A 26233-nucleotide genomic window follows, 5' to 3' on the forward strand; every position below is an offset into this window, starting at 1 on the left:
TAGCTGGGACTACAGGTGTGCACCACCATGCCCGGGTAATTTTTGTATTTTTAGTAGAGACAAGGTTTCACCATGTTGACCACGCTGGTCTCAAACTCCTGACATCAGGTGATCTACCCACCTCGGCCTCCCAGAGTTCTGGGATTACAGGTGTGAGCCACCGTACCCGGCCAAAAAGAAACATTTTAACACCAAAATGGATTATTTAAGGCCTCTTTCCCCCTCCCTACTCTTAACAAATAATTGGATCTTATGATTCTAATCGCTTGAGGTCTATTAAGGAGAAATTTGTAAATTCATCCAGGAAGTAGGCAAGGGAGGTGCATCTAGGGGGAAAGAAAACAGAAACAGAGAAGGTGGAAAGCGCCTAAGACATGCAAGGGGCTGTGATGTGCTTTGGGGGAATCTTCCCAGGAGCAGGGAAGAGCTCTCTGCCAGTATCACTTCAAGGTGTGGCAAGCAAGCACCTCAGGCTGACAGCTGGGATGGCACCATGGGGCTGGATGTGAGTGCCGAGGCCCTGAGTCTGATGCAGAGCAGCAGATCTGCCCATCTGCAATGACACACAGGCTGGGACAGAAGAGACAAAGCCAGTGGCCCTTTCCTTATTGTCTTTTTTGCCTTTTTCTGGATTAAGTTCTATTTTTGTTTTCTTATGCCATTCTTTCTCCTTCTACAGTTTGGAGGGTATAGCCTCTATTTTGAATCTTGAACTTTGTATTATACATAGATTTTCAACAAAGACTACAGTTAATATCCTCACAATCCTTAATTTTTCCTTGAATAATATAGGAGTCCCAAACCCTTTAACTCCCATCACTCCCTCCTATCTTGCAGACCATTGTCTTCCAGTTTTTAATTCTGTCCTTTCTCTTTCTTTTTTTTCCCAACAAACTGGACATCATTGTTAATTACTATTTTTAACAGCTTTATTAAGGTATAACTGGGGATGGGCACATTAGGTCATGCCTGTAATCCCAGCACTTTGGGAGACTGAGGCGGGCAGATCACCTGAGGTCAGGAGTTTGAGAGCAGCCTGGCCAACATGGTGAAATCCCGTCTCCACTAAAAATAAAAAATTAGCAGGGCATGGTGGTTCATGCCGGTAATCCCAGTTATTCAGGAGGCTGAGGCAGGAGAATCGCTTGAAACCGGGAAGTGGAGGTTGCAGTGAGCCAAGACCGCACCACTGCACTCCAGCCTGGACAACAAGAGTAAAACTGTCTCAAAAAAAAAAAAAAAAAAAAAGCATAATTGGCATTCAATAAATTGCACGTGTTTAGATTATACTATTGGATAAGTTTTGTATTATGTATATACCTGTGAAACAGTCACCACAATCAAGATAATGAATATATCCATCACCCCTAAAAGTTTTCTTCTGCCCCTTTGTAATCCTGCCTCACTCCCATCCTCATTCACCAGTCGATGGGCATTTGGGTTCTCTCCAGTCTGGGGCTATTACAAATTGAGCTGCTATGAATACTCATGTACAAGTCTCTTTGCGTGCTATCACTTCTCTTGGGTAAATACCTCGGAGTGGAACATCTGGGCCATGTGGTAGGTATCTGCTCATGCTTTCCAAAGTGGTCATAACATTTTGCATTGCCACCAGCCATGTAGGAGAATTCCAGTTCCTCCACTGACACTCGCTACTATCAGCCTTTTTCATTTTAACCATTCTAATAATTGTATAAACTGCACCAAAATTAGAGCTTTAATTTGTATCTCCCTGATAACTAATGACTTTGAGTATCTTTTTGTGTGCTAATTTGCCATCCATTTATCTTCTTTGGTGAAATTTCTGTTCAAATATTTCGTCTATTTTTATTGAGTTTTGAGAGCTCTTCATATATTCTAGAAATAAATCCTTCGTCAACTATGTGATTTACAGATATCTTCTCCCAGTGTGTGACTTGTCTTTTCATTCTCTTAAAAAGGTCTTCTTAGCTTACTGCACTGAAAAAGGGGAAAAAACAATGTCTTTCACAGAGCAGAAGTTTGACATTTTGATGAAGTTCAGTGTGTCAATTTTTTCTTTTATGTATCATGCTTTTTGGTGTTGTATCTAAAAAATCTTTGCCTAACCCAAGGTCACAAAGATTTTCTCCTATGTTTTCTTCTAGAAGTGTTATAGCTTTAGGTTTTACGTTTAGACTTGTGATTGAACTTGAGTTAATTTTCACATATGTGTGAGTATGAGTTAAACAACTTCTTCTTCTTCTTCTTCTTCTTCTTCTTCTTCTTCTTCTTCTCCTTTTCCTTCTCCTCCTCCTCCCCCTCCCCTTCCCCTCCCCTTCCCCCTCCCCCTCCCTCTCTTCCCCCTCCCCCTCCCCCTCTTCCTCCCCCCCCTCCTTCTTCTTCTTCTTTTTCTTCTTCTCTCCTCCTCCTCCTCCTCCTTCTCCTCCTCCTCCTTTCTTCCTTCATCTTCTTCCTTTTTTTGTGTATGGCTATATCCAACTATTCCAGCACCATTTGTTAAAAAGATTACCTTAGGCCGGGCACGGTGGCTCAAGCCTGTAATCCCACCACTTTGGGAGGCCGAGACGGGCAGATCACAAGGTCAGGAGATCGAGACCATCCTGGCTAACATGGTGAAACCCCGTCTCTACTACAAAATACAAAAAACTAGCTGGGCGAGGTGGTGGGCGCCTGTAGTCCCAACTACTCGGGAGGCTGAGGCAGGAGAATGGCGTAAACCCGGGAGGCGGAGCTTGCAGTGAGCTGAGATCCGGCCACTGCACTCCAGCCTGGGCCACAGAGCGAGAGAGACTCCGTCTCAAAAAAAAAAAAAAAAAAAAGACTACCTTGTCCTTCCTTTACTGAATTGATATTGCACTACTTTGAAATCAGTTAAACATATTTGTGTGGGTCTGTTTCTGGCCTTTTCTGTTCTATTGACCTATTTATCTATCTTTATGCCAATAACACATTGTCTTGATTGCTGTAGCTTTATAATATGTCTCAAAATCAAGTAGTATAAATCTTCCAGCTTCGTTCTTTGTCAAAATTGTTTTTGCTCTTTTAGATTTCTAGTATTTCCATGTGGATTTTAGCATCAGCTTATCAATTGGTACCAAAAAAAGCTTGCTAGGATTTTGATTGGGATTACATTGATTACATAGATCAGTTTGGGGAGAATTGACATCTGAACAACATTGATTCCAACCCATGAATATAGTATAACTCTATTTATTTAGGTCTTTATCTTAATTTGGGCTGCTATAACAAAGTGCTATAGTTTTGGTGGCTTCTAACAACAGAAATCTATTTCTCACATTTCTGTAGGCTGTAGGTCCAAGATCAGGGCGCCAGCATGACCAGGCTTTGGTGAAAGCCCTCTTTTGGTGCATTGAATTCTTATGATTTTATGTTGCCTTGGCATCCATTTTACATATAAACTGGACTTTCTCATATCAGAAACAGGGCTTAGTCATCCTTGCCACAGTTTTCAGGTATCTGCCCTCTCGCAGTTCCTCAACATGGTCGATCCCAGTTCCTGCTTTATACAACCACTTCCTGGTGACCACCTCTCTATGAGACAGCTAGATACGACCTATCTGACTTGTACTACTGACCCTCTTACCCCACATGGACTGTGAAAATATGCCACAGTGACTACCTCACAGTCACAGCATGACTCCACGGAACTCGTGCCTGCTTGTTCTAAACCCGTCAATTAGAACTCCCTACGGGAAACTTACTTGAGTAAACTCCTGGACTCCAATAAAGGCTTTGGCCCAAGGTCCGTCACCCTCTCTCTCCTGCTCCCACCCACTGGTTGAGCTCCTTGCCACCTCCAGACTTCCCACTGGGAACCAGTAGACGCCCCTAATGTCTCTGGGAAACTGTAAGTAATAAATTTCTTCTGTTTCATGCATTTGGGTTTAACTTTCTCATTGTGTCTCATCTGACCTACACACTGTAACTTAACTTTCCCCTGATTGGGGCTCTCCTAGAAAATTGCTATCTCAGACTGTGCGCAGTAGCTCACACCTGTGATGCCAGCACTTTGGGAGGCTGAGTCCAATGGATCACTTGAGGCCAGGAGTTTGAGACTAGCCTGACCAATATGGTGACCCGATCTCTACTAAACATATAAAATTAGCCGGGCATGGTGGTGCGTGCCTGTAATCCCAGCTATTCGGGAGGCTGAGGCAGGAGAATCACTTGAACCCAGGAGGTGGCTGCTGCAGTGAGTCAAGATCACGCCACTGCACTCTAGCCTGGGTGACAGCGAGAGACTTGGTCTCAAAAAAAAAAAAAAAAAAGAAAGAAAGAAAAGAAAGAAAGAAAATTGCTGTCTCAGCTTATGGCCACTGTCAAGAGAGACCTCAAGACCAAATTAAAAGAAACCATGGGCCAGCCATGATGGCTGATGCCTGTAATCCCAGAACTTTGGGAGGCCAAGGCGGGAGAGCTGTTTGAGCTCAGGAGTTCAAAACCAGCCTGGGAAGCAAAGCAAGACCCCATCTCAACAAAAAATAAAAAAATTAGCCAGACGCAGTGGCACTTACCCATAGTCCCAACTACTCAAGTAGCTGAGGCAGGAGGTTCGCTTGAGTCAGGAAGGTTGAGGCTGCAGTGAGCCATGATTATACCACTGAATTCCAGCCTAGGTGACAGAGCAAAGACTCTATCTCAGGAAAAAAAAAAAAAAGGACTATTTTCCTCTTCAATGACGTCTATGGAGTCCACTCATTAAAGATAGTGTTGGCTGGGTGCAGTGGCTCACGCTTGTAATCCCAGCACTTTGAGCACTTTGGGAGGCTGAGGTGGGCAGAGCACGAGGTCAGGAGTTTGAGACCAGCCTGGCCAGCATGGTGAAACTCCGTCTCTACTAAAAATACAAAAAATTAGTCAGGCATGGTGGTGCACGCCTATAGTCCCAGCTACTTGGGAGGCTGAGGCAGCAGAATTGCTTGAACCCGGCAGGCGGAGGTTGCAGTGAGCTAAGATTGCACCACTGCACTCCATCCTGGGCAACAGACTCCAACTCAAAAAAAAAAAAAAAGATGAAGTCACAAGATAGAAAGAGGCTAGATCCCTGAATCAATGCTAGTAGCACCACTCAATATACATGAGATGTCATGTGATCAAGAAATGAGTAACAAAGGTATTAAGTTGCTGAGATGTGGTGGTTGTTACAAGGGTTGGCCCCTCCTGAACTTCTGATCTAATTGATGTGGAGAAGGGCCTGGGCAATTGTTTTTTAGCCCCCCAGGTGATCCTAACAGGCAGCGAGAATTGAGAACCACTGGATTGGGACAGAAATACAAGTGCAGAGTTGCTTAGTAGAGAAATACTGAGTTTCCAGGAATGCCCCTAGGAAATGGGAAGAAAGTTGTCCAGAAACGAGAGGAAAAAAAGAGAGGACAGAGAGGACCTAGCAACATGGTGGAGGCAAGTGACCAAAAGAGAAGTTGATCAGAAAGACAGTCTTTGTGCTAGGAACGGTCAGGGGCTCTTTGGAATAGAGGTGTTTAACAATCAATGCCAAATTCCCATCAGAACTATGAGGTGATATGAACCCCCATGGATGCTTTGGGGAAATCATTGCACTTCCCCAAAGGGTGGTTGCTCATCTGGCCATTGCAAGGAGAAGGGAACCGCCAAAGCTCCTGAGAATCCTCAATGATCCCAAAGGAGTGGCACGCAGTTCCGCTGAATAACTCAGGTAGAAAGAAAGCTGACCTCTTAACCCTGAAGGATTTGCCAAATATCGCCCCTGGGTGGTCTTTTGATGTCACCTATGTCCCCTGTTTTTGAGCACCTGGAAGCAATCCTAGTGTTACCACTGGAAGAGTCCATGACACTGTTACAGAAGATGAACCTGAAGCCCAGAGAGGTAAAGGGACCTGCTGGAGGCCGCACAAGTTCCAGGTGGAGCTGAGTGGATTAGCCACAGTGTGTCTGGGTCCTCTAGCCCCATGAATGCTCGCAGACACCCGGGTGCAGGCATTTTTTTTTAAATTTCAGATTTAGGGGGTACATGTACAGGTTTGTTACATAGGCATATTGTGTGATGCTGAGGTTTGGGTTTCTATTGAACCTGTCACCCAAATAGTGTACAGAGAACCCAATATGTCGTCAATATGTCGTTTTTCTTTTTTTCTCTCTTTTTTCTTTTCTTTTTTTTTTTTTTTTTTTTGAGACAGAGTTTTGCTCTGTCCCCTAGGTGGGAGTGCAATGTCACAATCTTGGCTCACTGCAATCTCTGCCTCCTAGGTTCAAGAGATTGTCCTGTCTCAGTCTCCCAAGTAGCTGGGGTTACAAGTGTGTGTCACCACACCTGGCTAATTTTTGTATATTTAGTAGAGGTGGGTTTTCATGTTGGCCAGGCTGGTCTTGAACTCCTGACCTCAGGAGATCCGCCCGCCTCGGCCTCCCAAAATGCTGGGATTACAGGCATGAGCCACTGTGCCCGGCCAATATGTCATTTTTCAACCCTTATCTCCCTCCCTCCCTCCCTCCTCTCATCATCCCCAGTGTCTATTGTTGCCGTCTTTATGTCCATGTGTACCTATAATGTTTAGCTCCCACTCAGAAGTGAGGGCATATGGTATTTGATTTTCTGTTTCTATGTTAATTTGCTTCAGATAATGGCCTCCAGCTGTATTCATGTTACTGCAAAGGACATGATTTCTTTTTTTTTTTTTTTTTTGAGACGGAGTCTCACTCTGTCGCCCAGGCTGGAGTGCAGTGGCATGATCTTGGCTCACTGTGACCTCTGCCTCCCAGATTGCAATACAAGCAATCCTCCTGCCTCAGCCTCCTGAGTGGCTGGGACTACAGGTGTGCACCACCACACCCAGCTAATTTTTGTATTTTTGGCAGCCACAGGGTTTCACTATGTTGGCCAGCCTGGTCTTGAACTCCTGACCTCAGGTGATCCACCTGCCTTTGCCTCCCAAAGTGCTGGGAGTATAGGAGTGAGCCACTACACCCAGCCAATTTCATTATTTTTATGGCTACACTGTATCCCATGGTGTATATGTACCACATTTTCTTTATCCAATCCACCACTGATGGGCACCTAAATTGATTCATTGTCTTTGCTATGGTGAATAGTGCTACGATAAGCATACAAGTGTGTTGGAGGCCGAAAGAATGAGGGTCGTGATCAACTCAGTATACCACTGAAGGCTATATGAGCAAACAGCAAACTGTTCTCATAAATGCAGAATGTTGGCAAAAAACTGACAAACTGCGTCTGCCGCCCAGAAGGAATGCTGAGGGCAGTCACGCCCCAGGCACAGTGTTTGTGATTATCTACAGGCATACCTGAAGCCTGTTAGCAATCATGTGAACCTGTGATAAATCAAGCAGCTGACCAATGGTTACCTGCTCCTCCCTGCTCTTTCTGCCCAATAAATATGGAGGGCTGTGGAAGCTCAGGGCCCTTGCTCACTAGAGGCAAGGAGCCCCCTGACCCCTTCTTTAAAACAGATTCTTTTGTCTTAAGTTTTAATTTCTGCGTTCGTCCTCTTTTGTTCAGTCCCGTAGTAACTGTCACAAGTGGCACCCAAACAGGGATGGACAGGGACAGACAGGGACAGATAGAGACTAGCAGGGACTTGCAGAGATTAGCAGAGACAGACAGGGACATGAACGAGGAACGTCTGCTGGAGCAGAGAAAGTGAAACTGACCAGATGAACGAGAAACCCCAGGACGAGTCTGCCGGCAGTGGATATAAGGTCAGTGACCTAAAGAGGTACTGGGAGTGGGAAGTTTCTGAATCAGGGTAACATGGGCAGAATTTGTTCATTATTTCTGTTTTTTCTGTTTGGAGTTTGGTCTGTACTGTCCTTTTGTCATTATTTCAAAATTTGAAATAATTTTGTGCCCCACCCACAGCACCTATCGAGGGTGGTGAACAGGAGAGGGAGGGTGAAGATTGGCCTGTACCATCTTCTTCTGTGGCTGCAGCAATACTAACTTTAACTTTGGCTTTGAGAAGGCAAACGTGGATTGCAAACATGCACTGGCACCTGTGAGATGTACAAGACGCTTAGGAAATTTTCTCAGAGCTTGTCAAGATGTGGGAAATTGAGCTTCATCGCTCTACAATGTTGGCTCAAGCAGTGGCTAATTTAGTAGCTGATAAACCTAAAAGGAGCCAAGGGTCAAACCCTAAAGTGGAAAAATGTTATAATTGTGGAAAAATTGAACATTTCAAAAAAGAATGCCGTCAGATCTCCAGAAAGAAGGGATCTCATAACACAGTTCCCTCCCCCGCAATAGCAAAAACACCAGGACTTTGCCCTTGTTGCAATAAAGGAAATCATTGGGCTAATCAATGCCATTCAAATTTTCATCAAAACAGCACCCCCCTGTGGGGAAATGACAAGGGGGCCTGAACCCGGGCACCTCAAACAATGAGGGCATCCCCAGTCCAGGACACAACTCCGTTTCAGGGGTGGGTTTCGGAAGGCACACTGATTCCCCCTCCCCAGGAACACCTGGAAGCACAGGATTGGCTCTCCCAGTCAGAGAATGCGTTACGTTAGTTGGAGGAGACAAACCCACCAAGATTCCCACTGGTATTTGTGGACCTTTGCCAACAGAATACATGGGATTAATTTTAGGCAAAAGCTGTCTTAACTTACAGGGCATTACTGTAGTCCCAGGAGTTGTTGATTCAGATTATGAAGAAGAAATTCAAGTAGTGGTAATGTTACAAGATCTTTGGGTTTTCGAACTGGGAGAACATATTGCTCATCTGTTGCTTATCCCCTGCAAATTACACCCTTCTTGACGAAAGAAGAAACAAGGGAATCAAGGATTTGGAAGTATAACTAGGAGGGAAATTTATTCATCACAACCAATAGCATCTAGTAGACCCACTTGTGCAGTGCAAATTAAAGAAAAGAAGTTGTGTGGGCTTATGGATACAGGAACAAGAGACTGGCCTCTTGCAGTAATGGATCTTGGAGATTTTTTTTTCTATACCTTACATGAGAAGGATAAGCCTCAAGTTGTTTTCTGTGCCTTCTGTTGGAGAAAGCCTGTTTTTCATTATCAATGGAAAGTTTTACCCCAAGGCGTGCTCAGCAGTCCTAACGTTATGTCAGCATTTTGTAGGAAAAGAATTAAGGAACCTCAGAATATGTTTCCCACTGCCTATAGATTTATCAACGTGGAGACAAGGGTATGCTTGTGTTTTTACAGGAGATGGACAAACCATGTGGGTGCCCTCAAGGTGTGTGCAGCCATGGAACAGGAGACTGGAGGGAACCATGGATCCCAACCATGGGCCTGGTTCCCCTGGTACGAGCCATGAGTCAGTTGAATCTGAATGTGAAGATGGAATGAGGACTGACCAGAGTCACACTGACATCAACCCCCATAACATGAGGACAGATTTTGTTCAATTAATGTAAAAACAAAAAGGGGGAGATGTTGGAGGCCAAAAGAAGGAGGGTCGTGATCAACTCAGTATACCACTGAAGGCTATATGAGCAAACAGCAAACTGTTCTCATAAATGCAGAATACTGGCAAACTGTGTCTGCTGTCCAGAAGGAATGCTGAGGGCAGTCACGCCCCAGGTGCAGTGTTTGTGATTATCTACAGGCATACCTGAAGCCTGTTAGCAATTATGTGAACCTGTGATAAATCAAGCAGCTGACCAATGGTTACCTGCTCCTCCCTGCTCTTTCTGCCCAATAAATATAGAGGGCTGTGGAAGCTCAGGGCCCTTGCTCACTAGAAGCAAAAGCAATGACTCCTTCTTTAAAGCAGATTCTTTTGTGTTAAGTTTTCATTTCTGTGTTCATCCTCTTTTGTTCAGTCCCATGGTAACTGTCACAAGTGGCGTTCGTCCTACGTTCAGTCCCGTAGTGACAATCACACCAGTGCAGGTATCTTTTTGGTGAAATGATTTCTTCTCCTTTGGGTAGATGCCCAGTGATGGGATTGCTGGAATGAATGGTAGTGCTATGAAAAATCTCCAAACTGCTTTCCACAGGGGCTGAACTAATTTACATTCTCACCAATAGGGTATAAGCACTCCCTCTTGTCTGCAACTTCACCAGCATCTTATTTTTTGACCTTTTAATAATAGCCATTCTGACTGGTGTGAGATGGTAACTCATCATGGTTTTGGTTTGCATTTCTCTGATGATCAGTGACATTAAGCACTTTTTCATACATTGTCACTTGTATGTCTTGTTTTGAGAAATGTCTGTTCATGTCCTTGGGTACGAGCACTTAGAAGGAGCATCTTGGGGAAGGGGAGTGTGCAGGGGCAAGACAGGAAAGGAAGACATTGCAGAAAACAAGACATGTCACTCTGACTTCCATTCTAGAGTCATCTGTGCTGTGCTCCCCAGCTCTCACTTTCTCCCAAAGCCATCCACCAACCCCAACCAAAGACAAGCAGAGCCAGAAGCCTTTGCTTTCACATTTAATCCAAGGAAAAGAAAAAACCAGTGAGAAAACTCAAGAATTGGATGGCTGAGGGAGGGGACAGAGGAAGGGCACTGGGGCTGGGACTGAACATGGACAGTGGATGGTAGGGTCCTCACTCTCCTGAGGTCCCTCAAATATAAGAGTCCACAATGGCAGGGAGGGAGAAGAGTCACAGAGCTAATGTGGTGGGCACACACACCTGTTCCAACCCAGCCCCAGCCCTGTCCCAGGTGAGCCAAGGACTGACAGCCTCTGCTCCCACTTGATAGGTACCTGGGAGGGCTGTGGAGTGGGGCTCAGGCAGGGGAGGTAGGAGGCTGTTCAGAGAGGAAGGACTGAGAAGAGACAGGAGGGAAGGGCTCCAGGCCTGCCCCTTGGCATCACTAGCAGTGAGGGTGCCATGAGGGCCAGGTACCCAACCCATCTCCATCAGAGATGATGGTCATTTGGACCAAGGGGGCAGAGGCAGCTGCAACAACAAATCTTCCCCTGCCTCTACCCTCAAGTCGCCTCTACCCTCAAGTCCCCCAGGGAAGGTAGGAAGTGGCAAGTGACCCCATAGCCTCAAGTCAGCAGGAAAACACCCCATTTCCTTCCCACTCTCTTAGGCTGAGGGTGATGCAAGGGACAGCTGAACTAGGATGAAAGGACACTGATCAAGGGAAAAGAGGAGCAGGAAGATGAGTGCGTAGTATATGCAGAGGCACACCAACGAGATGGGGGCAGGCCTGGCCTTTCCACCCCATGTGTATACTCTATGCAAATGCAAATGAGATTCCTAGTATAAGAAATATATTCTAACATTTGTAATAAATATTCTGTTTATTCTCCTTCCCCTTCCCTAGGAAATGGGCACACAGTGGTTCAGGGGCCAGCTTTGGCTGACGCTGCAGAGAAGACTAGTTAGACACTTGGAAGAACTGGGAGGCACAGGGGTTTGGACTTGGGGTGTCCCAGGTTGTCTCCTCTGAGGACAGGCTCACCCCGGAAGGAATGCAGAGAACAATGAAGGATGAGATGCCCAAATACATCTAGGACAGCATTCTTAAAGGGAGTCTCCTATTTTACAAAACTGCCCTCCCCAAGTTACGGCAGGAGGGCATTTAGGGTAGAGGGACAATAGGACAAGGGAGAAAACATCAGGAAAGGACCAGGGCTTCGGAGTCTGGGATCAGGGTATTATAAGAAATGAGGGCTGATGGGGAACCCCCAGAAAGGGGCCCCAAAGAGAGACCTCCAAAACAAAACAATCCTTTGCTTCCTCGCCAAACTAAACCTGACACACACACACACACACACACACACACACACACGCACGCACATACATATACACACACCCCAGTGCCAGAGGCACAGACAGGCGCCAAGCATGCACATGGAACCACAGGCTGTGCAGACTACAGTGTAAATGGCGCCCCCTGGAGTTGTGTGTGAGGAACCTCCTGGTGGGCAACTGTCCTTCAAGCCCAGGCTCCCAAGGTCCCCTCTGAACTCCTCCTCAGCCCCTCCAACCCGGCAGCCCTGACGCAAGTGGGTTACCTGGACCTGGCTAGAGAAAAAACCAAAATGGACCAAGGTCAAGGACACAGAACCCAGACCTGTGCCTGCTGTGGGCCATGGAGAGCTTGGGGCTCTTCAGTTGGTAGCAGCAGGTTGTCACAGGGCTCAGCCCTCCATCCCGCGCCTACCTGGGCTGAGCCCACTGACCCCTGCCAGCTTGGCCCTGTGGGGAGCAGGGCTGACATGTCAGGACACATTGGAAAAATCTGGAAAAACTTCGGCAGTGAGAAGCTGTGGATGAGGGAGGGACCGAGCAGCATCTGCCCTGTGACCCTGCCCCTTTCTGAGGGAGCTGGGAGCTACAGTGCTCTGCAGCTGTGGCCACTGGCTCTCACTCTGACTCCTCCAGCCTTCAAGATGGCACCAGGCTGGCACCACCACCCAGGCCTGTCTGGCTGCCAGTGGGACATGCATTCCCCTGGCCACATGGAAACAGCCCAAGGCCTGCTCCTGCGACACAGAGGTAAGAGGTGGAAGGAGTCCAGGAATGGGGTGGGTGTGGCCAGTCCAGAGGAGTGTGACTGGGGAGGGGTGGCAAGGGGCAGTGTACCTACTGACCATGTGGTCCCAAAGCAGCTTTTATCTTCTCTGTACTGACCATTATGGAGGTGACTCTGACACATTCTTGGGCATGGCTCGGCCCTCAGAGATATCTGGTGGCCAATGGGCATTGGGAGTGGGCAGCACCTGGGCACAGGGTACCCCATGAATGCCCACCTCCCTGGCAGTGCACGCCTCTGCGCTGAAGCCAGACTTAGGGCCTGCTGGGAGCCATTACCCAAGGAGAGCCAGATATAGGGGCTAAGGATTGTGGCAGGGGGTCACAGGTCAGGAATGGGATGGATTCAGGTTCTGGGTTTCAACACAGAGTGGGCTGAGGACCAGGTGAACAGGCTCAGTACACCCAGCTGACAGGCACCCACTGGGGCTCTGTCCGTAGCTTCTCCATGGCCGCCTGGAGCTCGCGGAAGGTCCTCTCCAGGTTGCTATTGACCAGGCAGAGGTCAAAGTAGTGCCCGTAGCCCCTCTGGATGCGGCTGCTCTCCTCCACTGTCCGTCTCAGGTCCGCCTCCTGCCCAGGCACAAGGGGACCTCCCTACAGTCAGTTCCTACAACTCACCCCCACTGTCAGAAGGAGCTACAGCTCCCCCACACCCCCTCCCCAAAGCCCAACCCTGGTGTGGACTCCCTGGCTAGGGAGGGAGGGGCCCCTCTCTGTTTGCCTCAAAGTGGCTCACCATCGACCACAAACAGATGATGAGTGAAAGGGAGGAAATAAGCTTTAGTAACTGCCAATCACACCCCTAAATGCTTTGCATGCCACATAATCTTCACTACAGCTTTGCAAAGTAGGATTAATTCTTCCCCATTTATAACAGAAAATTAAGGTACAAAAAGGTCACACAGACAGTGGCTAAACAGGGTCTGCCTGACTCTCAAGCCAGTGCTCCCTCAAGTCTGACTAGGCTGCCTTACCTATGCAGCATGACAGGCTGGTACCAGGGCAATCCACAAGTACCCAGGACAACCCCACCCTCGACCCAGTGGAAGCTGGCTGGGCAGAGGTGGGGAAGGGTACTTGACAACTGACTTAAATAAGCTGAAGCTAGCTATATCCCAGCAGCTCCGGTTGGCCACACCTTTTGCCAAGGAGGAGGTGCCCAGAATGGGAATCAGGCAAGGGTCCAGAGCTCCTAAGGGGGTCACTGGCAGAAGGGTGCCAGCCTAGACAGCCTCTTCTGGGCCCCAGCCATGCTAGAGGGTGGGGTTGTCCTGGGTACTTGTGGATTGCCCTGGTACCAGCCTGTCATGCTGCATAGGTAAGGCAGCCTAGTCAGACTTGAGGGAGCACTGACTTGAGAGTCAGGCAGACCCTGTTTAGCCACTGACTGACTGTGTGACCTTTTTGTACCTTTTGTACCCGGGGCCTGAGTGCAGCAGCACCAGGCATGGCCAGCAGAGGGACCCCTGCGCTCAGAGCTCTGCAAACCCTCCACCTCCTGGGAAGGCGCAGCAAGACACAGGGTGGAAGGAGGAAGAGGCCAGAGTCCTGCAATGCAGGCTTGAAGCCTCTCCTCCAGGCACTGCCTGCTCTCTTACACTGACTCACCCCTCCAGCCAGCCTTCCCGCCTCTGCCTTTCTCCTACCTTTCAGCTTCCCCCCAGCTATAAGCAACCCAAGCTCACCTGGCCCACCTCCTGCCCACCTCTTCCACTGGCCCTCTGGAACTCTCTCTGGCCAGCTTTCTGCCCCTGCAGAGTGGGCTGAGCTGGGGGCCTGGAGTCAGAAACACATGTGTCCCAGGCTAGCTGTGTGCCTGGCTCACTCTGAGACTTTGGACTTCCTCTCTCAGACCTCCCGTTCCACATCTACGCAGTAGGGGACCACGTCCTGCCTCACCGATAACTGGAGCAGGCCCCTGTCCCTCCCCAACACCACCTCCTTCTCTCTCTCTGTCAGCTCAGGCCTGTCCCCCACCACCCTAGGCAGCCATTGGACGCCTCCCCCACACCTCAGAGCCCTCACCGTGAGCTGCTTGGTGGACACTCCACTCTCCAGCGCGGCCCTGTTCATGGCCCGCAGGGTCTCGAAGTCTGGGGCCTCGATGAACACCACGTAAGGGACAAACTCGGCCGTTCGTAGCACCTTCACCGCCTGCAGAAGGAGAAGGTAGGGTAGGGAGCATATCCCCATGTCTGTCCTGGGAACCAGAGAAAGGCTGTGAGGGTGACTGGGGTTGGGGTGGGCACTTGGGAGTGGGTGGAAAAGGGTGCCTAGGGGTCTGGGACATGAGTCCTGGGACAAATGACATATAGCTGGCAGGTGACTGGAGGAGACTAGAGGAGGAGTGGGGGCTCTGGAACGCTGAGAAAGGTTCCAGGTAGGCTGGGTTTCAGCAGTAGTTGAGGGCAGAGGGGGTACACGGGTGTGCTCAGGTGACAGGTACCTGGAACTATGGGGGAGCACTGAGGCAGCAGAGAGGACATTAGGCAGGCTGGGAAGGAGCAGAGTGGCAGTACCTGAGGGTTGACATCCAGCACGCACACCTTCCCAGCAGCGACCACGCCCCGGATGGAGTCAATACGTGTGCCATACAGGTTGCCCTCGTATTCGCCATGTTCCAGGTAGCGCCCAGCACGGATGTCAGCCTCCATCTCCCCACGGGACACAAAGCTGTAACCCTGACCTTCCCGCTCTGAGTCTTTGGGCCGCCGGGAGGTGTCTAGGGGGATGGGGGTAGGTTGGGCCGAATGGGCACGGGCAGGTCACAGTGCCTCAGACACATATACGCACACTTACCCAAGCCCCCATTTCCCAGTCTTGGGGGTGCAGTCTGCCCCTCATCTTGCCAGCACTGCTGCCTTTGCACACACCTGCCCCCCACCCTCCCCACTGGCACACACAGAGACATGAGGTGGTAACCTTGGTCTAACCCAGAGCCCACAGATGAGAGGCTGAGGTACAGAAAGGGCAATGTACAGCCCAAAGCCACACAGCAAGAGCCAAGCAGACCAGGGCAGCGCTCTTAGTCCTGCCTCTGGCAGCCAGGAGCTTCCCCCACCCCCCCGCTGGTTCTGCCACTAAGAAGCCCTGTCTTCCACAAGGCTACACATACACAGCTCATAGCCGGTTTCACCCGGGTGCACAGCTGGGCACTCACTTTCTTCACGGCTTTTAGCAAGTGAAACAAGAGAAGGAAAGGGGACGCCAGCCCAGCCCACTAGGCCACCTGTTGGCAGGACACCTCCCTCATCCTTCCTGAGCCTGAAGTTCCCCTACCTACCCACAGAGGGCGTGCACCCCAACCCGTACACCCAAAGGTACCACCTGGCCTGGCGCCCATGAAGATGCCCATTCGGTAGGCTCAGCCCTGGCCCCCAGGGGAGCCCCTGCTCCCTGTCCCCGACTCAGCAGGGCCCAGCTCCCACTCACAGGGCACCGTGGTGCCATAGCGATCTGGATCCCACATGATGAGCTTGTTCTTCAGGCTGCGCCGTCCCACGCCCTGAGCCCCAATCAGCACCAGGGTTTTCCGGCGGAACGGGGGCATGCGGGCCACCTCCTCATAAATGAGCAGCTCATGACGGTCAAACTCTGGACACAGGGAGATGGTGCTGCTCACCAGGCTGCATGGTGAGGGAGGGGCGGAGCTCTCAGGGAGGCTGAGGGCAAGAGGGCTTAGAACAGGGGAGCAAGGGGGAGTCGAGCAGGGCCTAGGGACACGGCTGGCAGCATCTGAGCCAGGCACACATCTTCACGGGTGATGCGTGGGGACAGGGAAAGGCAAGCCATGTTAGAGGAGGACAAAGGGGGGGACACTCTGATACCCACCTGCATTCTTGGTGGTCAAATACATCATTCGCTTCTTTTTCTTTCCTGAAAGGCTGCCGCATAGGGTCCCTGGCCATAGGGAGATGGGTGAGTGAGGCAGACAGGGCCCTGTCGGATCCCAGATTGGAGATGTGGGGTAGGGGGGAACCTCCTACCTGAGTTTGGTGTCAGCTCCAGGTCCCTCTTGACAAATGCTTTCCGCTTCTCCTCCAGCAGCTGGCTGGGGATGAGCCCAGCACTGCCCCCTTCAACATGGCATGCCTGAAACGGACATGAGACCAAGATCTGCCTGAGCAAGAGGACCCCTCCCTGTGCCCTTGCCCTCCCATGTACCACACCTGGAGAGATGCAGGGGTGCCCGGGGCTCACCTGCCACCAGTTGGCATCGTCCTGGTTTACGATCTGGAGCAAGTCCCCAGCGTTGAAGCGCAGGCCTGCTTCCTTGCAGGGGATGAGGCTGTCTCGGGCCGGGTCATAGTCAAAGTGACATTTCACAAATACCTGGGCCCAGGAATCAGCAAAGGGTCGGGGGAAGGGGCAGTAGAAGGCTGCAGGTGGAGGTCTACCCCATGCCCCCTCTTTTCACAAAGACACAAGGGGAAATGGAACTGTCCCCCTGCAGGAGTGATGCCTCCAGGCCTGCCCATGTGCCTCCCTGGTGCCAACCTCCCTTCACATCTAGTACTACAGGATTCAGATCTTAGGACCAAGGATGTGGGACCACCAAGTAGGGGACAGGACCCTGGCATCTAATCCTGGATCCCTCCCTCCACTCACCCTCTACCCTTGGAGAAGGGCTCTGGCAGAGGGCGAGAGAGCCAATAGGAGAGGTAGATAGAGCAGCCAGACCCCCAGAATCCACCAACTAGGAGACAGTTGTCCAGGACATACGACAACGCCACCCACCCTGCGCATGCGCACAAACATGTGAAGAACGCAGACCACGATACAGGCGCTCTCTCATACACTCTGGTACCCCAGGCTGTGGCTGCATGCATAATGCCGGCCAATGCGGGAGCACGTGCAGGTGCAGCAGAGGCAGAGGCCTGTCAGCGGCTGCAGTCAGCTGCCCCTGGGCTGCAGGTCCCACCCTCATCTCCCCTGGAGGAAACCAGTAGGAGAGGAGGGCCTCAGTGAGACTTGCAACCCTGACAGCCAGGAGGCTCGGCCATCCCTTGGGCCTTCTGCTGAGAGAGGGGCTGGTGGAGGGGCCCACCTGGCGGGGCAGATGGGGCTCCTGGTAGCTGGGCAGGATCTTGAGGATGACGCTGCCACTGGCATTGCGCAGGAGCTCCTGCAGTGCACGGGGGTCACTGCCCACTGGCTGCCCGTTCACCTCCTTGATGATGTCACCCACATGCAGCAGGCCTTGCTGAGCCACCATGCCCCCATGCAGAATGCGTGCGATCACCAGCTCGCCGCCCTCCACGCGGAACGTTACACCCTGGAGGTCAGAGGGAGAGTGTAAGATGAGGACCCGATTGCTCCAAGTCAGAATCTTCAAATACTCTTCTAATAGCACCTCCATTCCTGTCCCCACCCACCCACCCCCGCACTCACAAAGTCGTCCTCCATCCTTCTGCCTAAATTCTTCACTTAGAGCAGGTACTAATGGCGGGCGGAAGCGGGCAGACTGGAGAGATGCGGACACAGGTGAGTGTGCAGTGTCTATGGTCTCCTGGGTCTGCATGGGCCCTTCCCTGCACAAAGCTGGCCCCATCTTCATCTTCAGACCACGCTTGGCCTTTTTTTGTCCCCTCATTGGTTATTCTCAATCCCCCACCCTCACCAGCCCCGCCTCTGGCCCTGCCCAGTCCTCACCAGATGTTCTCCGGCTGTCTTTCGGATGCCCACCATGCGCACGGCGTCGGGAGGTACGGGCTGGTTGCTGAATGTAGGGTCCAGGCCAGGGCTGGGGGGTGGTGTCTCATAGGTCTTTGAGGCCACAGAGTCATGCGTCTCCAGGAGGGACTAGGGGGTGGTAGGAAAAGAAGGGACAATGGGGCAGTGCCCCAGGTCTCTTCCCATCCCAGCTCCAACTTCCTGCCGGCCCCTCCAACAGCAGCATGCCCCGGTCCACCCGCCTCCTGCTCCCTCACCCCAGCCCCAGCGGCCAGGAACCTGGAAGTGGGGCTCCTGGAGGATGTGGGCCAGCTCGGCAGCAGTGCTGCTCTGCTCAGCCAGCTGTGCCAGGTCCCGCAGGATCTCCTGCACCAGCTCCAGGTTGTTGTCTCTCACAGCCTCCAGCTTCGTCTCCTCCAGCCTCTCATGGGCCTGGGGATGGAAGCAGAACAGGTGTGGCTAGGAGCTTCCCCAGGAGCCCTGAGACACCAAGCAGGGTCCTCCTCAGTCCCCAGGCATTTTCCCCACCCCACCCCCAGCCCCCAGCTTCAGCTCCTCACTCACTGACACACAATAATACCCACACGTGCACATTCTTTCCTTGCTATCTCCTTTCTTCCCCAAAATGACTCAGACCTACTTTAGGGAAGGAAGAAACCAAAGGACAAACTTTCCTTTCCATCCCCTTGCCACAGAGGGTCATTAGAAGTTACCAAATTGTCCCCAGCTCCCAGGACCCTATATGCATTGGCATTCAAAAATAGCTGCTTCCACCGGACATCATGGTTGGGTGGGGTCTTGAAGACCCTGAAGCCCCGGATGAGGAAGTTAGGGAGGTGGAATAACTTTCCCAGGGTCACTAGGACTTGAACTTGCATCTCCAGGCTCTCAACTCAGTGTTCCCAGTGAATGAGGGGACATGAAATCAGCACATGGTGCCAGAAGCAGGCCCCACACCTATTTGTCGCTCTGCTGGCTCCGGGTTCCATACCAAGGTGCGCTGAAAACGGAAAAGGAATCCTTTGCCAGTGACCAGCCCGGGGGGAGTGTTAGGTTAGGTGGGTCAGGAAGAAAGGAATTCCATTTCAAGAGTATATATGAAGACCTTTTTTTCCCCTCTGAATCTTTGAAAGATCATTGCAGACAACACAAGCCACTTTATCCCAAAGTATTTCAGCATGTATTTCATAGGAACAAAGACATTCTGCTGCATAAACCACAATACCATTATCACCTGCAAGAAATTGCACATTGATTCATTAATATATAAGACAGTCCATATTCAAATGTCTACTCTTGTCCCAAAAGTATCCTTTATAGTTCTATTTTTTTCTGATTCAGGATCCAATTGATGATCATATGTTGTATTTGGTTGACACATCTTTTTATTCTCCTCTAATCTAGAACAGATCCCAAAAACTTTTAGACTTTCAGGACATTTGTTGTTTTGTTTTTTTGTTTCTGTTTTTGTTTTGTAGGGACAGGGTCTCACTATGTTGCCTAGGCTGGTCTCAGACTCTGGGCTTCAAGCGATCCTCCCGCCTCAGGCTCCCAAAGCCTGGGATTACAGGCGTGAGCCACTGCACCCAGCCTAGACATTTTTAGACTCCAGGCCAGTAGTTTTTAGGATGCTTTAGCACTAGATTTAGTTGATTGTTTCCTCATGATTAGACTTACGTTAATCCTTTTGACAAGAGTTCTACGTAGGTGATCTTGTGTCTTTGTGTCTTTCCCATACTTTGAGACTATGTGACTATTCTGTTCCCCCAAAATCCTTCACCAATGGATTCAGCGTCAATTTATGACCCTTGCCTAAATGAATTATTATACTGGAGGTTGCAAAATAGTGATTACCTAATTCCTATCATTCCTTCTACATTTATTGGCACTCTACTATAAGAATGATCTTTTCAGCCAGGCACAGTGGGTCACGCCTGTAATCCCTGCACTTTGGGAGGCCAAGGCAGGTGGATCACCTGAAGTCAGGAGTTTGCAAAACAGCCTGGCCAACATGGTGAAACCCCGTTTCTACTACAAATACAAAAAATTAGCCGGGGGTAGTGCTGGGCACCTGTAATGCCAGCTACTCAGGAGGCTGAGGCAGGAGAATCGCTTGAACCTGGGAGGCGGAGGTTGCAGTGAGCCGAGATCATGCCATTGCACTCCAGCCTGGGCAACAAGAGCAAAACTCTGTCTCAAAAAAAAAAAAAAAAAAATCTCTTCTTTTCTCTCTACCACCCTACTCCTCTTTCTCTCCTTCTCTCTCTCATGATATCACTATGAATTTTTTTTTTATTTCATGTGTTCTAATCCATTACGATCACTATCTTCATTGATGCAGTTTATCCCAAATTTGTTCAGTGGGAGCCCCATTCACACCTCTGTCCTGCTGACATGTTCCCATCAGTCCTTGAGCATCTCCTTCCCTTCTGGCACAGGCTCATTTGATATCTTCCCTACCCCAGGTCTGGAATCAGCAATTTCTCCAAGGAACCCTGATTCCTTTTAGCAGGGGATAGTATTTAGAAACCAAGATGTGGGCACTCAGTACCCACTGTTTCTGGGCATCATTTCTTTGGCAGTCATTAGTAGATACTGATAGCTCCAAATAAAATCAAACTCTAAAGGATTTTTCTCATCTTCCCCCATTCCATATTTGTGTCTCCCTTCTCCTTCAGTGAGAACTTATTTCCCAATAACATCAATATATTTACTTATTTGTTCTGTCCTTCAATATTCAAAGCAGTTTCAGAATTGCTATACAACTGCTACTACCTATCACAAATCTATTAAGTAAAAATCAGCGGAGGTGGGTAGTAGGGGCATAAGGGATAAAAGACAACACACTGAGTACGGTGTACACTACTTGGGTGATGGGTGCATCAAAATCTCAGGAATCACCACTAAAGGCCAAGCAAGGTGGCTCACGCCTGTAATCCCAGTACTTTGCGAGGCCGAGGTAGGAGGATCACCTGAGGTCAGAAGTTCGAGACCAGCCTGACCAACATGGTAAAACCCCATCTCTACCAAAAATACAAAATTAGCCAGGCATGGTGGCACACGCCTGTAATCCCAGCTACTCAGGTGGCTGAGGCACAAGAATCACTTTGACCTGGGAGGCAAAGGTTGCAGGGAGCTGAGATTGCGCCACTGCACTCCAGCCTGGGCAACAGAGCAAGACTCTGTTTCTAAATAAATAAATTGCCCTTTCTTACATAAAACATAGAACACTGTATATACCCTTTGACACCCTGGGGCTTTTGTTTATTTAACTAATTTGGTTTTCTGGCTTTTTATTTAAAAATATGCCATAGAAATCACTCCATGAAACTGCGTAGAGATCTTCCTTTATTATTATTTTTAGTTTGTTTGAGACAGAGTCTTACTTTGTCACCCAGGATGGAGTGCAGTGTCATGGTCTCAGCTCACTGCATCCTCTGCCTCCCGGGTTGGGATTACAGGCGTGAACCACCGTGCCCATCTTATTATTTTAATTACTGCATTTGACTCCATTGCATGACTGGATTCCTGTAATTTATTCAACCAGTCTCCATGGGTATTTAGGTTGTTTCTAATACTTTGCTATTGCAAATAATGTTGCAGTAAATGACTCTGGCATAGTATTCTATATCTGTGGAGATCTTCCATGTAAATTCCTAGAAGTCTTGCTGGGTCAAGTAATATATACATACGTAATTTTCTTAGATATTGACAAATTCCCCTCCATGGGACTTGGGCCAGTTTGCCCTCCTGCTAGCACTGTATGAGGGATATTCTTGAAGCTCACCACCAGAGTGTTGATCAAACATTTGCATGTCTGCCAATCACATGGAGGAGAAATGATCTCTCAGTGGGGCTTACTTTGCATTTTGCTTATTATGAGTGAAGTCAAACATCTCTCCATATGTTTAAGAGCCATCTGTATATACTTTTCTGTGAACTGTCTACTCATGTCTTTCCCAATTTTTCTGTCAGGTCTTGGTTTTTATTCTTTTCCCTATTTTAAAAAATGTTTTCTCTCTATTGGGAAAATTAGTCCTTTGTGATATCTCTTGCAAATCACTTCCCCCAGTTTGCCACTTGTCTTTTGACTCTGCTTGTGGTGTTTTTACAGGCAAAAAAAAAAAAAAAAAATTAGGTCAGGTGCGGTGGTTCACACCTGCAATCCCAGCACTTTGGGAGGTCGAGGAGGGAGGACTGCTTGAACCCAGGAGTTCAAGACCAGCCTGGGTAAGACAGCGAGCCTCTGTTGCTACAAAATATTTTTTAAATGCACCTGAGCATTTTTAATGCTCATTTTAATGCATGGTGGCATGTACCTGAGGTCCCTGCTACTCTTACTTGGGAGGCTGAGGTGGAAGGATCACTTGAACCCAGGAGATTGAGGCTGCAGTGAGCACTGTCTGCACCACTGCACTCCAGCCTGAGTGACAGAGCAAGACCTTGGCTCAAAAAAAAAATTGTTTTTTAATGTGGGTGAATGTAATAATCTTGCATGCATCTGAATTTTTAGGCATAGTTTTTTGTTTTCTTTTTTTGTTTTGTTTTAAGGGAGGGCTTTTCCCATATACAGAGCCTTGTTTTCTTCTAGGATGTGTATGATTTATATTTTCACATAGAGATCTCTGATCTGCTTGGAGTTTATTCTGATATATGATGTGAGGAATAAATATACTTTGATATCTTTCAAAATTGCTATCCAGATGTTCTAATACCATTTATTAAAAATTCATGGCCGGGCACAATGGCTCATACCTGTAATCCCAGCACTTTGGGAGGCCAAGGCAGGAGGATCACTGGAGCCCAGGAATTCAAGACAGTAAGACCCCATCTCTATTTTTAAAAATTTGTTTAATTTAAAAAATTCATAAGAAAACTATTGTTTGATTTTTTTAAGGTGTAAGAATAGTAGTATAACTTTTTAAAAGAATCCTTTTCAGTTGAGCCCAGTAGTTTATGTACACAATGAAACACTTACAGATGCAATCTATTATGGCTGAGATGTACTCCAAAACAATGGAGGAGAGAGGGAAGTGGATGAAGGTATGGATGAAATAAGATTATGCATGACTTATTAAATGTTGAAGTGGGGTGCTAGGTGATAGAGGTTCAGGATATATTTTTAAATTTTTTCATAATAGAACATTTGTTTAGCCATGAGATGGTAAGATTTGAATAGCACCTCACAGGACTGCTGTGAGAATTTGGTGAGATGGACACAGTGCCTGGCACACCACACAGCAGGTGCTCAATAAAGGTTAGATCCTTTCTGCTTTCTCCTTCCCCAAACAGGCCAGGGAACAGCACCCCACATGGCCCCATAGCCTCCTAAACTATCCTCTGGCAGGTGGGCAGCATTTTAGACTGACACCCACAACCTACTGGGGAAACAGACAACTAATGGGGCAAAGGAGTAGCATTTGGGGACAGGAAAAAGCCCCAGAGGGTTGGTCTTCCACAGAACCCTATGTGATTTTCAGTCATTTAGCTGGGCCCAGCCCATGGAGTCCCAGAGTGAGGGAGGCATCCCAGCTCTGGCTCTATCAGCCCGTGCCTAGGACAATGTTGGGAATCAAAGCCCCAACAACTGAGTGTCAAGAATAAACAAAGGCACTCAGGCAGCAACAATCTCACCATGGCAACCCTTGCATGGCTCTTTTGGGTTAACAGGAGCCAGCTCTGGCACAGGTGTCCTGATGTGACCATTAGAGAGGTCGCTCATTTTGACTTTAGCACCGTCTGGTCCATGGATGGAGGACAAGTTTTCCGAGGAGATGTGTTTGATCAAGGGGGAAGCCAGGGTGCCTCCTAAGCTGCTTACCTCTTATCTTTGACTGAATGACATTCCCACCATGGGCTAATCCATTCCTCCTCCTGTGGCCACTCCTGGACATTTTATACCCACAGATATGAAAGCACAGCTCTCCAAGCTCAACCTCACAGCCCTGAGGAAACTTTAAACATTTAATCATTCAAATACAAAACCAACACCTCAGTGGGCTGAATTAAACAATTAATTTTTTTTTTTTTAGACGGAGTCTCACTCTGTAGCCCAAATTGGAGTGCAGTGGCACAATCCTGGCTCACTGCAACCTCTGCTTACCAGGCTCAAGCAATTCTTGTGCTTCAGTCTCCTGAGTAGCTGGGACTACAGGCACACACCACCACCCCCAGCTAATTTTTTATATTTTAGTAGAGATGGGGTTTCACCATGTTGCCCAGGATGGTCACAAACTCCTGAGCTCAGGCAATCTGCCTGTGTCGGCCTCCCAAAGTGCTGGGATTACAGGCATGAGCCACCACACCTGGCCTAAATTAGATTTTTTAAATGATATAACAAGGATCTAAGAAAACCCACCACCCCAACTAAAAAAAAAAGCTCTTGACAATATCGTACATCTAACCACATGCCCCACTCACCCCTCCCACTTGCAGAAAGCACCATCCTTTTTTTTTTTTTTTTTTTTTTTGAGACGGAGTTTTGCTCGTTGCCCAGGCTGGAGTGCAATGATGCAATCTCGGCTCACTGCAACCTCCGCCTCCCGGGTTCAAGCGATTCTCCTGCCTCAGCCTCTCAAGTAGCTGGGATTACAGCATGCTCCAACACACCCACCTAATTTTGTATTTTTAGTAGAGATGGGGTTTCTCCTTGTTGGTCAGGCTGGCCTTGAACTCCTGACCTCAGGTGATTCACCCAGCTCAGCCTCCCAAAGTGCTGGGATTACAGGTGTGAGCCACCGCGCCCAGCTGAAAGCACTATCTTGATTTAGTGTGTTTGTCATTCCTTGGCTTCCCAATTAAAGAGTTTTAATGTGTCTGTATGTATTCTACATACTTCTGAAATGAATATAGTTAATAAAAAGGGAATACTGTCTGTCCAAATGCATTTTCTATGACATAACAAAAGGGGGGAATCATGATTTTATCCATCCCTGGGGCCTGATTTTTTTTCACTTAATATTATTAAGTGAACAATTATTTCCCTTACTACTTTTTTGCTCACTATTATTTTGCTAAGACTTATTCTTCTTTTCCATGTTAGGTGACACATGGCCCAGAACTAGAAGAGTGATTTGAATTTCTGTGGTAGCCATTCATTTCATTCTGCTCTGAAAATCATCCTCAGCAAAGCAGGGGCTCAAGCTCATGGTAGACCAGAAGCTTGGGTGGGAGACACAGCTAGCTCGTGTGGAGCCAGCCTGCATTCTGCTCTGTTTGCTCCCAATCCAGAGCTGTAGCAGGCTGCAGATGCAAACACTACACAGTCATTTCAATCAAAAGTTTTCCCTCTGCCCTCTACTCCAACCCCCCTGATCATAGTAAAAGACAGGGAATTCCTATTTGAAGCCCTGGTTCATAATTAAATAGTGAAACAAAAAGCTGAAAGATGTCACAGAGAGTAGTGTGTCAGAAAGTAAAGGAACTCTTTAATGTGAGTTTGACAGATGTGACTTGCTTTAGCCAATGGACCATTATCAAATGTGAGCAGAGGCTTAGAAAGTGCTTGTGACTAAGGGCTTGTCCTTCCTTGCTTGTGAGACCACCATGTGAAGGTGGCTGAGGATGAGAGACCCTCCTAGAAGATGAGAGACCAGATGGAAAGGGGCCTGGCCATCCCAGACATTGCAGTTTTCCCAGCTAAGACACCAGATATGTGAGTGAGGCCATCCTGGACCACCCAGCCCCAGTTAAGCAAGCCCAGACCAGGAGAACCACCCAACCAACCCACAAAATCAGGGGAATTAAATCACAGTTGTTTTAAGCCACTACACAGCAGGATGGTTTGTTACACAGCAAAAGCAAACTGATACACTGGCCTCACCACTACACCCTCTGCTTGTCATGTCCCCTTGTCAGAGCCCCTATCTTAGTGACCTCCCTAGACCTCTATTCTTCTAGGGCCATGTCTTGCTTTCCCAGCTCTTCCACCCTAGCCTCCCCACAGAAAAAGAGGCCTCCCTGTGAACTCCAGTCTAAAGCTAAGATTATAACAACTCTTTCTGACTCAAAAAGTACTTCTAGCCGGGCACGGTGGCTCATGCCTGTAATCCCTGCACTTTGGGAGGCCAAGGCAGGCAGATCACCT

General features: G+C 48.7%; 1 protein-coding gene and 2 long non-coding RNA genes across 17 annotated transcripts in view; 1 reads left to right on the forward strand and 2 right to left on the reverse strand.

Annotated features, from left to right (window-relative positions):
* Positions 1-7397: 7397 nt before the first annotated feature.
* Positions 7398-9742, forward strand: LOC144335761 (uncharacterized). Of its 2 annotated transcripts, none has more exons than XR_013406910.1 (2): positions 7398-7698; positions 7859-9742. It is a non-coding gene; the product is annotated as an uncharacterized LOC144335761 (long non-coding RNA). The 2 variants fall into 2 exon arrangements; XR_013406911.1 differs by having other exon boundaries at positions 9173-9742.
* Positions 9743-10394: 652 nt separating this feature from the next.
* The window catches only part of MPP2 (MAGUK p55 scaffold protein 2), an 84256-nt gene continuing 68417 nt past the window's right edge, over positions 10395-26233 (reverse strand). For 11 of the 14 annotated variants that reach the window (XM_015119829.3, XM_077971970.1, XM_077971974.1 and 8 more), the window contains 10 exons: positions 18427-18579; positions 18127-18276; positions 17522-17749; positions 16675-16806; positions 16461-16566; positions 16306-16374; positions 15907-16068; positions 14994-15196; positions 14500-14628; positions 10395-13044 (listed from right to left, as the gene is read on the reverse strand). In XM_015119829.3, coding sequence (XP_014975315.2) covers positions 12868-13044; positions 14500-14628; positions 14994-15196; positions 15907-16068; positions 16306-16374; positions 16461-16566; positions 16675-16806; positions 17522-17749; positions 18127-18276; positions 18427-18579 — 1509 coding nt within the window. In that variant the 3' untranslated portion in view covers positions 10395-12867. Of the gene's footprint in view, positions 13148-14472; positions 14629-14993; positions 15197-15906; positions 16069-16305; positions 16375-16460; positions 16567-16674; positions 16807-17521; positions 17750-18126; positions 18277-18426; positions 18607-26233 lie in introns of all 14 variants that reach the window. The other 3 variants (XM_077971971.1, XM_077971977.1, XM_077971978.1) reach the window with 3 other exon arrangements.
* On the reverse strand, positions 20371-22589 carry LOC144335773 (uncharacterized). The gene is made up of 2 exons (XR_013406924.1): positions 21620-22589; positions 20371-21070 (listed from the first exon to the last, which is right to left on the reverse strand). It is a non-coding gene; the product is annotated as an uncharacterized LOC144335773 (long non-coding RNA).

Source organism: Macaca mulatta, chromosome 16, assembly GCF_049350105.2.
Source record: "Macaca mulatta isolate MMU2019108-1 chromosome 16, T2T-MMU8v2.0, whole genome shotgun sequence".
In the NCBI taxonomy this organism is placed as follows: domain Eukaryota; kingdom Metazoa; phylum Chordata; class Mammalia; order Primates; family Cercopithecidae; genus Macaca; species Macaca mulatta.